Below are 17,714 nucleotides of genomic sequence, written 5' to 3' on the forward strand. Positions count from 1 at the left end.
AATGCAAGTGTATGGGAAAGAGCACTGAGGCTAGGAAAAACATTTAATTAAGCCACCTTTTCTAAAATGAGCTTCTTTCATTTTGACAAATGTTGAAAGGAAAATGTGTTTATGCAATTAATGTATTACAGTTTATAACTACTGTATTGTGGATCATATTAAGATTATAACCCATGCCATAGGGAATGTATTTAGATCCATTAGATTCTCAGAGGTTTGTACTGAATAGAGGTTGAGGGGGAAATGGCAAAATATGATTTATGATGTGACATTTTCTTGTGCTTCTGTGGGGCTTATTTGAGAGAGTGGGATGCTGTCAATTCAGACAACTAGGTCAGCTTCCCATTTAAACCACAAAGAGGAAAAACAACAAAGAGTAGCTCTTCCCCCTCCCCACAGCCGTCCTAGACTGAAATTTATGGCTATAAGCAGTTGCAATCCAGTGGTTTCATCTTTGATTTATTAACAATAGTCAAGGATGAGGCACAGTCCTTCTGGCTAGAACAGTAGGTCCTTCTTCCAGCAGTGCACCAGGAACACTCATCCCAATATCAGCTGATCAGTACTAATCTGTCTGTACCAGCTTTTTGGTGCAAGTTAGTCCTACATTCCATCCTTGTAGACAGGCCACTGTTCCCCTCCTCCATACACTAAGATGTGGGGAGAAGTGGGCACGCTAGAAGGGAGGAATAGGTTGCAATCGGACCTGGACAGGTTACAGTGGATGGTTAGAGGTCGCATGAGAACAGGATGGGGTTCAACACTGACAAGTGCAAGGTACTGCACCTGGGGAGGAAGAACCAGCAGCACACCTACAGGCTGGGAAACTCCCTTCTTGTCAGTGCAGAGGCAGAAAAGGATCTTGGAGTCATTATTGATGCCAAAATGAACATGGGCCGACAGTGTGGGGAGGCGGTCAGGAAGGCCAACCACACCTTGTCATGAATCTACAGATGCATCTCAAGCAGGTCCAAGGAGGTGATCCTCCCCCTCTATGTGACACTGGCCAGGCTACAGTTGGAGTACTGCATCCAATTCTGGGCACTGCACTTCAGAAGGGATGTGGACAGCATGGAGAGGATCCAGAGGAGGGCCACCTGCATGATCAGGAGTCAGCAGGACAGGCCCTACGAGGAAAGGCTAAGGGACCTGAACCTGTTCAGCCTCCACAAGAGAAGGCTGAGGGGGGATCTAGTGGCCATTTACAAACTAGTCAGGGGGGACCAGCAGGCATTGGGAGAGTCCCTGTTCCCCCGAGCACTACCAGGAATTACAAGAAATAATGGGCACAAGCAGGCAGAGGGTAGATTCAGGCTAGATATCAGGAGACGCTACGTCACTGTCAGGGCGGCTAGGATCTGGAAGCAACTTCCAAGAGAAGTGGTGCTGACTCCTATCCTGAGGGTCTTTAAAAGGAGGCTGGATGAATACCTTGCTGGGGTCATTTGACCCCAGTACTCTTTCTTGCCATGGCAGGGGGTCAGACTTGATGATCTGCTCAGGTCCCTTCCAACCCTACCAACTATGAAACCACCTCTTTTCTTTGCTAGCTTATTGCATTAGGTCCCCTCAAATAGTTCGGACACCAAAGATCTGTATCTCGGCTTTACTGTTGAGTAAAGAAAGCATGGCCAGTACATTTCCCAGTTTCAGGCACTGGGAGCAGTGTGATGGGGAACAATAAAAAGCAGTCTTGGGCACTGTCTGATAATTCTTGGTACCGTAGCATCTGGGAAGTTGCTTTTGCTTGTTACACAACTTTCTGCCTGTGAGCTATGGCAGGCCAGCAGTGGGTGCTTCTGTATTGGGCCACCCACCTCACTGTGCCCAACCGCCTTTCAGACTCCAAGTGCCTCCCTGGGGGCACCTCACATCCAGCTGACCCCCTTCCTGGAGCACACCTGCAAGCCTGGGGGTAATGCCGCCCCCACCCAGGTTCTGGACTGATCTTGGCTCTGTGCCCCCTGGGAAATACAGGCCTAGTAGTCCTTGAGTGGTACTCAACCCACTGCAACAACTTAGGGTGCTTCACTCAGTCTGAAGCACAAATAGTTGTCTCCCTTAGTCAGCTGAACCAAGGGGACCCCAAGCCATAATCTAGACCCTCTCCCAATAAGTCTCCCATGTTAGGTACAAAGGAGATCTTTACTGGTTACAAGGATTAGGTTTGGAATAGGGTACAGGGTAGAACAATATCAGAGAAATCCCTTAGAGCAAACAGTGGCATGGTAGCCTTGATAACACATCTGTGTTACTGCAAGCTATATATCTAGTTAGATCTCAAGTAGCTTCCTCACAAGTATCATCTATAGGCAGGTGGAGATTCCCTCTGGAGGCAAGAAGTTCATTGATCATGAGTTTCGAGAGAGAGTTTCAGATGGTCCAGCTTCTCTGAGAGTTCTCATCATGGCTGCTGCCCTGCCTCCAGGGCAGTCCTTAACTTATATAGACCTTATGACCCTATTTACCTGATCCAATGAAGGTCAGCAACTGTTGGCTGCCTGCCAACCAATTTGAAATGCATTACTGGTTGCTGGGTAGACTGAAAGGGTCTCTAGTTCCCACCCTGTCATGATGACATTGCTTAGAACAATAGGGAGTTTAAGCCCCAAACCAGGTGTGTGAGGCCAGTCATGTAGGCAGAGGGAGCAGGTTTCCCGCTCCCTCAGGAATGTATCCAGCTCAGGTTACAACTCAGGTTTAGCTGAAGCCAATGGGGCCAGGGGTGTGTTCCCACTGCAGTGACCATGGTAACCAAATTGTCAGATTGGGCATCTGCCTGATAGTAGAGTTGGGGTGAGAGAGATGGCATTCTGCCACACAAGCAACCAGTCTGCCATAAAGAAATTAGTTTCACACATGAAGGCTCAGATTTCCCAAGGTATTTAGGCACTGCTCCTCTCAGCACTGAAAGGTCCAAATGAGTTAGCTGTCTAACTGGCCCTCAGACATGCTATCTTGATCTGCATGGGCTGGCCCTGACATTCCTACTGCAGGGACATGGCCAATTTACTTACCTATAGCACTGTATGGAGGTAACTACATTTGTTTCCAATTCAGGAGTTAGCTAGCACAGGGTAGCACAAAGTGCAGTAGAAGGGACATATATCCAGGATATGCATAGTTTCCTATCTTTTTTACCTAGATAATGAGCTAGTGCTGTATCTGACAAGCTATGTTTCTCATTCTCAGTTCAGCTTCAGAACTCCAACCTGAAAGTGGCAATGAATGAAGAGGTCCTTACTTGAGTGGAAGAGGAAGAGCTAAAAAAGTAGAAGGGAGCATTTCTTGATAGTGTGCATGTGACAGTGTGAGATTCTGGGATTAGTGATGAATTTTATGTGACCACTGTATTGCCAACCATGTTGCACATTGAAGAGCAGGTTCTGTCAGTGGAGGGTCAGATCAGGACCCTGGCTAGTTCCTCTTTCCGGCATCTCCTGCCTTGCCAGGAGATTGTTTAAGCCAGCTGTTTTTCATTCATGTATTATATTTTGCTGGTATTTGTGAGATTCTGCAGTTACTTGGGCTGCATCCACTGAAAAGAGGATATAAAGTGGGCAAGATAAGAGACCATATCATAGGTCAGCTACATTTGTGCCGAGAGATTGATAGGATTGATCCCTGAGGACTTCACATGTAAAAACTTGAGGAAGAAATATAATTTCTTCTGACAACTATGATCCGACGAAGAAGAATGGATACATCTATCCTAAGGCCATGTGTAGATGAAATGAGGGGCATGTGTGCATAACACTTTAAAGTGGGCTAAATGCTTTTGTACTGCTTTAATGGTGTCAGTGTTTGTATGCCTCAGTGGTGCATTGCGCATCGATTACAGTTGCTGTAGCAAATTCAGTGGTGTAATGCGCCTTAAATGACTTGGGGTGCAGCAAACTAAAAATCCTCTGAGGAGTTTTAGTTTGCTGCCCTACCAGCTGTGGAGCAAAGCATTGGGCTCCATGCAACTCAGGGGCTCTGCAGGAAGCTCTGAAGGCAGCCTGGCAGTAGTCCAGGAAGGCAGGCTCTGCCCAAAAGAGGAAAAATAAAAAGTGGCAAGCCCGATCTCCCCCTCCCCTACCCCCAGGAGCCTGCCTGCCTGCACTCCGTGGGGGCTTGGTGCTTCCCTCCAGAGCTGCGGTGCCCCCTGGGACCTCCTGAGCCAGGTGCCTGCAGATGGGTGCCGCTGCGGGGGGAGGGGAGAGGAGCCTGCCATTACTGCAGAGGGAAGCACCAGCCCCTCTGCAGCCCAGGGACCACTCCACCTGCTGGCAGCTCACCCTCCCTTCCCTGCTGCCAGAGAGGCAGGTAAGTCAGGTGTGTGCATGACACGGGGGTTTAATTGGCCCTAAATGAAGTGGTGTTTTTAAATACCCACTGCATCACTTTAGGGCCCCCGTTTTGTGTACACATGCCAAGACTAGACCATACACTCCTATTAGGTCTTGTTGTCAAATTCAGAATCAAAGTCTATCAAAAGGAAGAAACAGGTTGGTTTGCAATAACAGATTTATACTTCAGTATAAAACTTAAATAAAATATTTATCACCACATGTGGCTGGAGATTTACAATGATATAGATAGCAGTATCTGCACTGGATAGAACATCTGTTAATTCTTTGATCTGAAGCATATTTCTTTTTGTTCCTGATATGGGTAGGGGAAAAGTTCTGTTCAGCCTTCAGGAATCCTGGAGCCTAGTTACCATACATTTCGTCAGTATACTGTCCCATGAGGTTCCATATAACAACTGTCACCTTTCTAGTAGTATCCCACCAGAACTTACAATATTGATCTTTAATCAATTGGAAAGGTCTGTGTTGAGAAATAGGCGGCACTCCTTTGGAGACTTATCGTGTGGGACCGAGACCCTAAAGTTTCCCACTTGGCAACCAAAAGCACTTCCAAAATACTACTGGAAGCTGCTTTGCTACAGCATTTCTTCAAACAAAGCTGGTTGCAGGTGTGTAAATGCTACCATCAGTTGTAGGAATAAAGAAAAGGATGTTTTCTTCTATTGCCATGGTGAATACAATGTTGTGAAAGCTATTCTACCATCATGAAACTCCATTTCTAAGGGTCTATAACCAGGCCACAGATGTAAAGCATGACTGTAATGGTCAAGTTCTTAAAATCAGTTCAAAGAAAAACATGTTTGACTGATTTGTTAAACAGAAATTGGAATCTTTTGATTTAGTATGCTGTTTTGCCCTTTGAGTATAAATTTGCAGCACCACTGTCTGTGATGTGCACAAAGCACTGACAATCTTAAATTGATAGTGTCAGCATTATTAACATTTGTAAACAGATTAGTATGTACACAAAAATGACTTTTAAAAGTCTCTCTTTAAAACTAATCTGGGTTCACATTGGCAAGGTTAATTGGTAAAGTTTGATGCCAAAATTAATATGCATTTATATAATATTTCATACCAGTCTGTCAAGTCAACATGTGGAGATGTTTGATGGTTAGATAAGCAAACATGGACTTTCCTAGCTGACTAAAAAAAAGTTGTCTTAAACTGTTCCGATTTACTGGTTGTTTACACAATTCTAAAGTAAACTTAAATAACAGATACATATGCAAACAACTATTACAATATGAAAGATTCTAGTAAACAAACACAATGGCCTACCATAATTATTTTTTAGTATAAACTGAGAAGGTAACGTTCAGATGCTGATTAAGTTTAGGATTAAGGCTTGAGTTAAAACAGTAATTGGATATAGGCTTATCACATTAAAGGGTCTGCACAATCAGTGCTGATGAGAGAGGACCCATTTGTGTCGCATCATAGGGGATTTGATGCCTGTTGTGCCTTCACTGTGATTAGCATTGTAGAAACAAGTGGGGGCTTAAGAATTAAATGATAATTGTGGTTTGTATTACTTTACATCATAATGTAGTATAAAGCTATTCTTTTATATTTCAGATGAGATAAGGTCAAACAATTGACCTTATTTCACACACCTTAGCAGGTAAGCCAGATTCTCCAAATGTTTTGGATGAAGTTCAATGATTTTGTTTCCTTTTCATTTAGAAAATTGTATAGTAGCTACATCCCAAGGGAACCTGAACAAAACAATCCAGTCTATCTATTCTTATGAATAGAGTCCTAGAAGTAGAGCAATAAAATCTCAGAATAAGGCTCTAATCTTTCAGAAATTTGATTTGAAAAAAAATGGTGATTTATTAGGTCAATACGAGTTTTTCTTTTAGTTAGAGGTCTACGACTCCACTCCCGATTCCCTATAATCTAAAGGTGTTATTCAGATACAGATTAACATTTAAAACATTTACAAAGAAAATTCATATAATAGCTAGTCATTTGTGAGTGATCTGGTAACCCTGGTTTATTAAGAAGAAATGAAAGGGAAAAATACATCTTTCACACAGTATTACTGATTTCAGTGGTCTTGTGCCAACAATGAATCTGCATAATATGTCATCTGTCACAGACATTCACTTTCCTCCATTGGTGGAGATGTAGGAATTCTAGTCTACTCTCAGACCTACACAAGTGAACTATGGTGAGAGTGGTGTCTTCACAATCACACTACATATTTATATATCATTTTCTTCAATTATTATTTGTTTACTTGAGGTAACTAATCTAAGAAACCTTATCAAATATACTGAGAGGTTATATGAGAAGAAAGACGTTAAAATTATTAAAAAATACTGCATAGTATTGCCTTGCATAGAGTGTGTAGAACACTGAATAAATACTTCTTAGTCATTGAGGAATTGCTGTAAAAAGATACACAAGGTGTCTAGCAATCCCTTTGTGAGGTTTGACCTAGAAACTACTATGCAAAGCCTAAGCAAAAGTGAATGTTATGTGATGAATGCCCATCTGCAATGATAAGGAGCAGACAGTCTTAGATAGAGGAAGCTTGAAAACAAAAACAGAATCAGAGGTACTGGGACAAAGAGCTCATTAAAATACTAAAAATCACACCCCTAGGTGGGGAAGATATGTGCTAATGAAACATATATGTATGTTAATGAGATACATAGCTAAAACACAGGTATAGAGACATGCTCAGTAAAGAACTCCTTGCGTCACTCCTTTATAACCAATTAGCAAACAAGGATGCTTATGAAGATTCAAACCCTTGTATATAAGGGGCTTAGTATTGCATATCTGCTGTGCTTGTTCAGTGAGATTATTCCGCTTGCACCTTTTATTGCTAGCAATCAATCTTTTTTACTTTCACCCCTGGTATCTTTATTGGCCTTTGCGTACCGGGCACGAACCCAGACTTGAGCTGGGGCCTAACACCTTGATAAATATTTGCACAAGGGGTGATGCTAACCAAACAAGTTCTAATACTTAGCACAGTGATACTTTTATAGGACATGTTTTATTAATAGCTTTGTATTGGTGCTCTGCCTCTCAGGAGAATCCTTTATCCCCAAACCCCTGATTGCAGATTTACTGTAAAATGTAGTTTCCCATTTTTAATCAGAGTAAGGGGAACAAGGTGACACACATTTCCAAAAGCATTACTGGGTAATACTCAACAGCTCTGAAGACACATTTATTGAATACTTCAATGTGGCTCTGAATTCATGCTTATATGGCTGTATTCTTTGTTTTACTTTTGTATATCATGATACCATTCTCACTCTCAAAGGCAGGTTCATTCATTACCAGATATGAACAGCCTATTGCAGTTCTATCACAGTGAAAAGAAAGGGCTGTTTTTCCCTAGTTTCACAATCCAGATTAAGCAAAATATAAAATAATGTTTGGAAATCTAATACAACCAATTCTGTTCTCAGAAGGCTAGTTAGTTATGAAGGGCTAAATCCTATCTTCCCTACACATGCCTAAGTGGTGCTCATATACTATGTAACTGCAGCTTTTGGCACTTATACAAAGTTTAAGTCTATTTCAACCACTGGCAGAATAAGGTCACTGTGCATGTCTATATGTCAGAACTAAAGCAGTGGCAGTGACAGAGGAGAGGGGTCCTATTTTTAATCTTCTAGTCTACTGGTTAGGGAACTTATCTAATAAGCAGGAAGCCTGGTGTTCTAAAACCCCCTCATCTAGAGGAGGTTTGAACTTGTATCATCTGTTCTTAATAAAGTGTTTTAACTAACAGGGCAGAGGATAGGCAATGCTCAGAGTGCTCTCCAGTCCTCCCTTTGAAGCTGACCCACTGTACTTTGCTATTAATATTTATTAGATAAAATGAATGAACAACACTGAGATAGTTTGTGCCCTATTGGGAGTATGGGCCCATGCCAGAATTTAACACCTTCTCCTTTCCAGGGTACTGGAAAGGAGACACTCCCCCTCCTAATTCGTTCACCACTTCTTGGCCCACCTATCTTCACAACCTCCTGCCCAACTTTGAGGAGAGGGATGGAGAGCACTCTGGCAATGTTAGAGCAATTTCCTGGGAAGCAAGATATGTAGGTTCAAATTCCCCCGGATGAGGGAAGCTTCAAATTCAGGTCCCCCACTACTCATGGTTGTGATTTTTCTGCAGCTAACTTGGGCTATAGACAGAAGTTACACATAAACCAGTTTAAGTGATCAGAAATTGGTTTAAACCTGTAATAGAACATAAGTTCAGTGCACTTAAACCAGTTTCAAAATGGCTGGAACTGGTTTGAGATAAACCTGGTTGAATGTAGTATCAGACTTAACCAATTGAGGTCAAACCAGTTTATGGAACTTGTGTCCCAGATCCCTTCCTGGTTTAAGTTAAATCAGAGTCCTCCAGCATCCCAGCATCTCTGCAGCCCTGGGCTGGGCTGGGCTGTCTGTTCCATCCAAGCAGGGTTTGCCCCACCCCTCTTCTCCCTAGTCAGAGCACTATCACTGCTCCCGCTGGCTGATAAAGGGAGTGGGGATGGGAAACCCTGGTCTGGAGTACTGCCATGTCTGCCTGGCCAGTGGGCAGCAGCCTTTGCCAGGTGTCCCCAGCCCCCACCCCCTTCACTGCTTCAGCAGCAGGAGCAGGGGTGGGGCCAGACCCCGGTAGCCTGAGAGGAAGTGGGGATTTAATCTCCCCATTGCAGGGGAAAGGGCTGCATGGGCACCAATAGGCTTAGCTTGTGCACCTGGGGCCATGGTGCACAAGCTGCCAGTAGCCTGAGGGGAAGTGGAGGGTTTAATTCCCCCATTACAGGCAGCAGGGCAGGGTGGGTGGGGTGGGTGAGGGCACTGACACAGCGCCCTGGGCCAAGTCCTTCCAAGGAGGGGCCAGCTGACTGTGGGGAAGAACAGGGAGGTGGGATGTGACCTGTCTGTGGGGAGGGGGGGGGGATGTGACCTGGGTGCAGGGTGGGGTGGGGGGAGCTGAGGCTAGTTATGGAGCCCAACTCACTGCTGCCTCCCAGTGTGGCAGCATGGCCTGGGCTGGTGTGGCCCCAGGGGGTGGGGGTCAGTGCCTGCTGCCTCCTGCCTCCAGCCCCATGTGGGGGCCACAGTTTGCCTGCAAGCTCCCTGCCCCCTCCCTCTCCTGGCAGTGGTGGCAGGAGAACAAACTTATTGAGTGGTGGGTGGAGGTGAAGCTCCTGTCATCCACTGCTTGCTCGCGGCCAGCTGCTGTGGGCCAGGAGTGTGGGCAGTGATGGGGGGAGGCTATAGACCACTGCAGCCTGGTATGGCCCAGCCCTGTGGCCCAGGAGTACAGCCTGGTCCAGCCCGGCCCCACAGCCCAAGGGCATAGGCCGTGACTGGCCTGCAGGGCACATGCTGACAGGACAGGACATGGACAGTATGACAACCACAGAGAGACCAATTAGTGATACCCAAAGATGAAGAGTCATCAGAGGAGACAGAGAATAGAAAAAAAAAAATTCAGAGCAGCAAAGTGTCCCCATGAGGGGACCCTGAGGCTATCAGACAGAGGGCATATCACCAGCCCATCTCACCCACCCACTGGGGGCATCTGGGCATTCTGCAACAAGGTATCTGGGTCATAAGTCCAGACTATTTGACAAAGTGGATGACCTGGTGAATATTTATGAATCAGATATTATTATTTATATATCATCACTGGTTCTCATGGGGCCGTGTAGGAGTATATCCTAGCAGAAGGATTTGACAATATTAATTACTCAACTAATGTAAGAAATAATTGTAACATATCGAAATTTGTAACAGAAGGGAACCACAGCATGTAATTGGAAAAGACTGCAGCTTTGGGGAGCATGGACATAATCAGTGACTGGTGTTGCTTAGTGCCACAGTGATATAAAGATTTACTCAGTAAGCTGATCGATTGTTCTTAGATAAAAATAACAGTTGACACATCTGTTTATTTTAATATAATGTTGGGGGGGTGGCATATCTCTTACCTACCCAGAGGTTAATGTCTCTGAACAATGTCTAAACTCAATTCTGACCTAAATTCAGTCATTTTAGGACTGGAAAGAGCTACATTCCTTGAGAAATTGTGGCTAAGCCCGCCTAGCGTGGGCACAAAGTCAAATTTATGTGGAATAATTTAAGACCCATTCATTCCACTAAATGCAGCCATCAGATGACCCTCTTTTTTAAGTGTACTTTATAAAAGATGAATTCTACATTGAGCAAGTGGTCTACTGATTCTCCTTTGGGTACAGAACAAATTAATCCACCTCTGAACTCTGCTTTGCTGGTTTTGACTCCCTCTGCCTGGCAGGTGGGCTTACCTATGATAGTGATTGCTGTGCCATAAGAAAATCCCAACTTGGTCATCATCAGGAACATGATATAACTCTGACAGAGTTTTCCTTTGAATTTAGGATTGGTATTAGTTTTGTTCAAGTGAATAATTTTATTTTTAGTTGACTTGAGTGGCCAGCTCTGCACTATAGTTTCAATCCCAGGCCACTTCAGGCTACACAGACCAATATGTAGCCATATCAGTCCAGTAGACTATGGGGACTCACCCCAAAAAGGAAGTTTGAAATGCCACTCTCATATTTACAGTTCATGCTCCAGGCTGTGTGTTGTAGATTCACATGGATTGAACACTGTAGTGACAATCTGAACCTTCTCTCTTCTTTCTATCTTGGACCTTGTTGGAATAACCTATGATTTTCCTGTGTGACTACATACTTGCATCCACAATTCTCTTAAGCCCTCCACAATCATACATCCTCACTCTGTATACAAAGGAAATTCTCCATTTTTCTCACTGGCCTATCCTTCCAGGGAACTTGACAATGCAAAATGCCTGCCTGGGGGTGATGGCAGATTTGTTTGTCATTGTTGATTTAAAATCTTTCTCTACAAGTACTGTAAACAGGAATTAATTCCTTCATTAATTAGAGTCAGTTTCAGTCCATTTGAAATAAGATAACATAACAAAATCTGAGTGTAAGAATTTAAAATGAACAGACGTACTGATAGTCAAGGCTCAAGTTCTGTAAGGGCATAAGAATGTGCAACTACAATTGGGGTATCAACAACTTATTTTTCTTTAAATATAAATGTCTATTTAAGCCTTTTCTCAGGTTAATCTCAGCTATGAAGTTATGTATTTTGGTGTTAAGAAATACAATGAGAGTTAGTTGGTGCCTAGTTCCTTGATGCTCCTTAGAAAATCCCAGCTTTAGCTGCTAAAATAAATTATTTTATTAATCAATCATCTTAGAACCATTGATCCCAGGATTCAGAGGCAGTTAAACTTTCCTGGTAGTTAAATTTTCCTGGATAAATGGTTACCATAAGGGCATTAATATTTTATGAAGAAGGGTGAAAAAACTAATGCAGGCAGACCTCACTGATAGAAGCAGTCCCATTGAAGTCAGTGGGACTACTTGTGTCAGTAAGGGTAAGGAGACTCGTTCTTTATGTCTGTACCCTGAATTTTCTGAAGAACTACATCAGGGCATCTAAACTCCTTTTAAACCTGTACTGGAAAAGACATGTAACTGCTCTTCATTTTTTCTTCAATATTTTTTACTGACTCTTCTGATACACTCTCCTGATCCCAAGATTGTGCAAAATGCTTCAGACCCCAAGTCCCAATTAAGAGATTCCACATCATCGTCAGTTTGTGCTCCTTTCTGTATTGATCAGAAATAGGGCTGTGTAGCAATTCTTTTACCGAGTGGCAGTGAAACAGTGGCAAATCTTTTAGGATGACAGACACCTGTAGTGTATATTTGATTGTATCAAACTTGGCTGACATGGTAGGAGATGAGAGATATTTTCAAGGTGGGGAAAATCAAAGTACCAGGGAAACCGCACAGTATACAGATGCCTGCATTTTATATTTATCCAGTATATTTGTATGCTGGTACCGATTTCGTCTATAAGCTTTTATCTCCCCCTCTTTATTAAGGCTCAAATGTAGTTATCTTCAGCTGGTATTTAATAGCAACAGTTTGACATGAAGGCTTGTTAATCAGACATCACTCTGTAAACAAGCAAAGCATACACTATATATAGAATACATGATAGGCAATTGTGAATTACAGGGCCACTGAAGTTTTCTTTGGTGACATTATAAACCATGGCAGTGAGTCCTGCATGGATTATGAAGTAACCAGAACACAGAGATTGCATTTGCACCTTTTTGTTAAAAGCTGGGTTTTTCAAAAAACCCCAAATATATCTGTATATAATGTATTTGATGTTCCATTAAATTAAATGGAAGAATTAAGCGTTCTTCCCACCCTCTTTCCTTGTTCTCTTTTTCTTACGTCAGCTCCCATCTCTCTCATAGGCATCCAGCAATACAAATTCATTTGAAAACCCACACAAAGAAGGAGAAGGCAAAAATCAAATGAGCACAAATCTCTGGCTGAGTGCTGGACAAATAAGGAGGCTGCAGGAGATGCATGAAGATTTTCTGGTACATTTTGTGATAATCAGATTTAGCCTCCACTCATAGATTACAGCAGTTAGCAGAGCAGGCTGTATAGTACCTGATACTACATTACACAAGAATTGGTATATCCAGAATCACAGCCCAGCTTCTGCAAATCTTGACCATAATATCTCACCCCTTCTGCTGCCACTGCTAATAGATGAGTTTCTGAGAGAAACTAGGAAAAATCTTGACCGTCCCCCACATGTTCTCAAATCTCCTTCCAAGAGCAGGAGTCCTTTTCATTCAGAAACACTATGTGAGTAGAACCTGCAACCATCATCTATGGAAAACTCTGTAAATTCTTTAGACCCCTGGGTTGTCTGGCTTGCTGGTGTCCAAGTTGTATCCATCAGTACAGCCAAAGGCAGATCATAGCCTACTCCATTCTTGATCTATACACAAACTAGTTTGTTCTTTTGGAGATGGGGCTGTGTAACATCTCCTTTAGGATGCCATAAATATACTCAATTCAGGAGCACCCAGATAAAACAAAAAATTCCCCACACTATAGAATTAACTAAATTGTTTTTGCAGGCATTTTATAGAAAAAAAGAGACAACAGCAATTAAAAAATGCTGGATATCAAAACTTCTTATACCAGTGATTCTCGACCGTACTAGACACAAGGCATCTCTTGGAAAATGCCAGCTCTTAGCGTTCACTTTTTTTTATTGACTTATAGAAAAATAATAGACCATGTCTACTGTTTCAAAGAACTCAGAAATACTACTAAAGAGCAGAATTCTTTGATACTATGGATTCCTGTTTGAAATCTCTGGGTCTATCTTGTGAATCATGTGTAGGTGCTTGCACACCTAACGGTGTAAATACTGCATGGCAGCCTGTAGCATGCAGGCTGATAATCACTGCTTTACATGAAGGCAATGACCGGCTAGCACTCACCTGAAGAAGAGCTTTACATTTTGCATGGTCTCTCTCAACTTGAAGTTGCTTCCTTGTCTTTACCTGTCAGACCATACAGGACTATGGCACAGACTCTCAGGAATACAGTGTGCTGAGCAACCAACTCATTCATAATTCCCTCAGTTTTGATGTCAAGGAGTTACAATTTAATCACCCAAGGGTGTACCCACTGGTATTTCAAAATACACACCGGTTTAAACACTCCTGTATATACTTGTGCAAGTGCATGGAGTAAAAGAAGGTTGGTGGAGTAAAACTAAAGGCAGATTTTGGTCTATTTAACTTTAAGACATTCCATCTGTTGAAACAAGTTCAAAATAGAAATGTAAAATATGATGTACAGATTACACAGAATACTCATTAACATTCAATCAAGGTACACATTACATTTCTGATTAAACATCCCCTCTTTTGCAATTAGGAATAAACAATTAAATGAATAAAATAATAATTCCTTCCTTCCTGGTGTCACATACATACATATATGAACACATGGAGTGCCAATAGACTCTGCCATTGTCCCCTGCCCAGCTAGGCAAGTACATTTTCTGCATAGGTTTTGCTGTCCATCTTTCTTTGTTACTAATGTAATCATTTCCAGGATGGGTTTTGTGGCTTTTAAGATACTTCAAACATTTCTGTGGAATTAACACACAAGTTTTAGGCTGTGGGAGGAAATGTCTCTGTATCTATATCTCATGTAGTGCTGAGCACCTTATGCCAACATTTAATTATATTAAAAAAAGAAAAAAGAAATAGGATCTTTAGAATTAAAAATGGACCTGAATGAGACATTCAGATCAGACGCTGTAAAGTTCTGGGGAAAATGGATCTCCCCCTAGTTGCCTGGCCCACCTCTATCAGGTGGGCCTGAGACAGAACACTGTATCCACATCACCTCAAACACTGGAGATTTACAGAATAAAATCCCAGGTTTGTAGGTCACCACCCTGTCTATTAAAATGGGAATTGGAAAGATGTATAAAGGTAGTGATTAACTGTAACCATCATGTTATTTTACCCTGTATTAAATCATGGTAAGACAGCACTAACCTGATTTGGAGCCATGTGAGCATTGGAGTGGTGCCTCCACCAAAGACCCAGACTGTGAAGAATGCAATAAGCAGCGTTGTGGTGAACATCATTTGCTTTGGTTGAGATTCTGTGTCCCGGATAGCCAGTGCAAAAGCTATCGCACCACGTAACCCTTAGAGAAAAGGGAAGCAATCCTGGTAACTTCATGTACTTGGACAAATATAATTTTCATTCAGCCCCAATCCTAACCCTTGTCCAAAACAGGCTTTGCCCAGGGCATTTCAGTCTTGATGAAGGTATTCATTTTAACCTTGACTGCAGAACAGCAGCAGATTCTTATTTCTGCTATTTAATTGCCTGAATCCATCTTAGATGGCCACTTCAGGGATGTAAATTTTGCATCTCTCAGGGACTTTGCTGGACTGGATTTTAGTCAGAGAATTTAATGCACACCACTTACCTATTTGTAACATACACTTCTGTGAGCATGTCAAAACAACTAGTCCTTACTGAGTGATTCAAAACATCTAACTTCAGAGATTAAAAAAAAAATGAAAAAAGAAAAGCTGTTTGTTGTACCAAAGCAATTCCCAGTCAGATGCATCTCAAGGGACACATTTTTACAATGGTCTAATATTTCACATAAACGAACAAAGAATAGTTATTAGTTATTAAAAAGCAATTATTTTGTGATGGAAGTACACATGTAGGCAGATGTAATAGTCTAACTATGATTCTTCCTGTAAGGGACACTGAAGCACATTTAATTGTTGTTATTAACTCATGAACAATCAGCATTGCAGAATTTCACAACAAAACAACCCTGGTATTTGCATCTTAGTCACATGTTTTATAGCCAAACAGTTCTTTATCTCAAGAATAATCTCTAAAATTCAGACCCCTTCGTACATGTTAAGGAGCACCCTAATCCTTTTGTGACTTCAAATGCACCATTCATGGAGTGACGTACTAGTGACCATGACGGGTGGGATATGAATTTAGCCCAAATAAATACCCATTTCTTGCATGGAACCATAAGAAATGTAAATCACTTAAAAATCATGTTCATGCTGAGAACAGGCACAAAAACTGCAGCTAATGAGTAGTTTTCAAAGAAACTTTTAAATGCCTGGAACAGGGGATGCATAATGAATATAGCTTTTTAACTCTAATATAGTATTGCACTTGAAATATTATAACAAATGTGAGATTATACACCCACGAACCTTGAATAAACAGCAAAAGATATAGATGAGGGGAAAACAGCTAAAAGTGAGTCTAAAAAACCCTATGTAGTAAGAAGCAAACAAAATAGGACCTCACAGGGTGATGCATTTATAAGAAGCAGAAGAACACTATTTGTGAGTGCGTGGTAGAAATAATATTTTGTGCTACCACAGTGCTTTGCTTTGATTTTTTTTAAGGATTTATTTTCTTCCAAGGAAAAGCACAAAAATAAATGTGGAAATGCAAAGAAAAAATCCATGTAGCATATACACCTGTTTGCATTAAGCAGATAAACCTGGTTGCCTATGTTAGCAGATTAAACCCGATAACTAAACTACGTGTGAGGCGAGTAAGATATGCACTGGGATAATTTTCATTAATTTCTGATGTTCAACCCTCTCTGGAGTAGAACATGGCAGCTGCTTAACAGAGTGCATAGAAGTGATGAACAATACTTTAAATGGAAAGACACTCTCTGAGGGCCATTTCTGCAAGTTGAATACAGTTACCTCCATTGAAATTTGTCAGTGATGCCAAGATTAATATCTCTGCTTTCATAAAAGTGACACAGATTTGTCCACACTCAGTTGAAAGCCACCTTCAGGTTTATCCCATATATTATACTGGATCGCTGGTTTCTTATTTTCGCCAGGAAAAATGTCATCCACTGAACATCAACACAATTTAAGAAATACCTCATGTAAATCTAGAGATAACTGGGCTGCCTTCCATAACCCAATAGCACCTGGAATACCATATGCAGATCTCTTCTCCTTGGTTTAAGGGGATATCAATAATTAATAAGCAGTGTGTTTCACTTCTGGAAGGCTGGATCCGGTGAGTTGTTCATGGCATGCAGGGGAGTGCTGAGTGCCTCCCATTGTGCTTTTCATCTGAGAGTCTCAATATGGTTTACAAATATTAACCATTTTAGCCTTAGCTAAAGGAAATACTCTGGGTTCAAAGGCATAATAATGCCAGGATTGGCAGGCAGAACAGAGAAAAAAGAAATAAATGAATACATCCTAAGAAGTGAAGACTCAGAGGGGAGCAGGGTACATGATTACAGTTTATAAAATACCTTCAAGGTAATAAATAACATAAATGAAGAGGGAGAAATAGCTGAGTTAGTCTGAAGTTAGGCAGAAGGGAGGGAAGAGTGGCAGCCCAGAGACTAAGGCTGTTGATAGACATGAAAAAAATGAAAGAAAACAAAACAATGCTTTATCGGAAGAAGAAGGGCATTAGTTCAACCCAACTCCCTGGGGTCTGTATAGATTGTGTGCTTCAGCAGAGCTTTCTGGCTCTTTATCTAATAGCTGATTCAATCGCCTATTAGATAAAAGTGCCAAAAAGTCCTGCTGAAGCACATGATCTATACGGACATTGGGTGAGCTGGGTCAAACTAACTATGTCTCTACTGGACATGTGCTGCACTTGGTGCGGGGGTGTGTCAAACTTAAAGTAAAGCAGTGTTTGTTTTTTTCATGCCTTTAAGCGGCTTAACTAGTTCAGAGACACAAGCTTTCATAGGTGACAGCCTATTTCATCAGATACTGTACCTGCCTTGCCTTCTGCCTAATGTAAATGAAGAAAAAGGAATTTTAACAGTTGTAGAAGATGAGGAGACAAAGGGATAGCCTGAAGTTTGGGAAAATTGAGATTAGCACAAAAATGGGTTGTGGGATCTTCCTTCA

At 41.9% G+C, this 17,714-nt stretch overlaps 1 protein-coding gene across 1 annotated transcript in view; it reads right to left on the reverse strand.

Moving 5' to 3' along the window:
• Positions 1-17,714, reverse strand: part of SLC9A9 (solute carrier family 9 member A9) — a 414,412-nt gene that overhangs the window by 145,250 nt on the left and 251,448 nt on the right. Inside the window, exon 12 of the mRNA XM_019491821.1 lies at positions 14,809-14,962. Coding sequence (XP_019347366.1) covers positions 14,809-14,962 — 154 coding nt within the window. The remainder of the gene's footprint in view (positions 1-14,808; positions 14,963-17,714) is intronic.

This window comes from Alligator mississippiensis, chromosome 7 (assembly GCF_030867095.1).
Source record: "Alligator mississippiensis isolate rAllMis1 chromosome 7, rAllMis1, whole genome shotgun sequence".
Lineage (NCBI taxonomy): Eukaryota > Metazoa > Chordata > Crocodylia > Alligatoridae > Alligator > Alligator mississippiensis.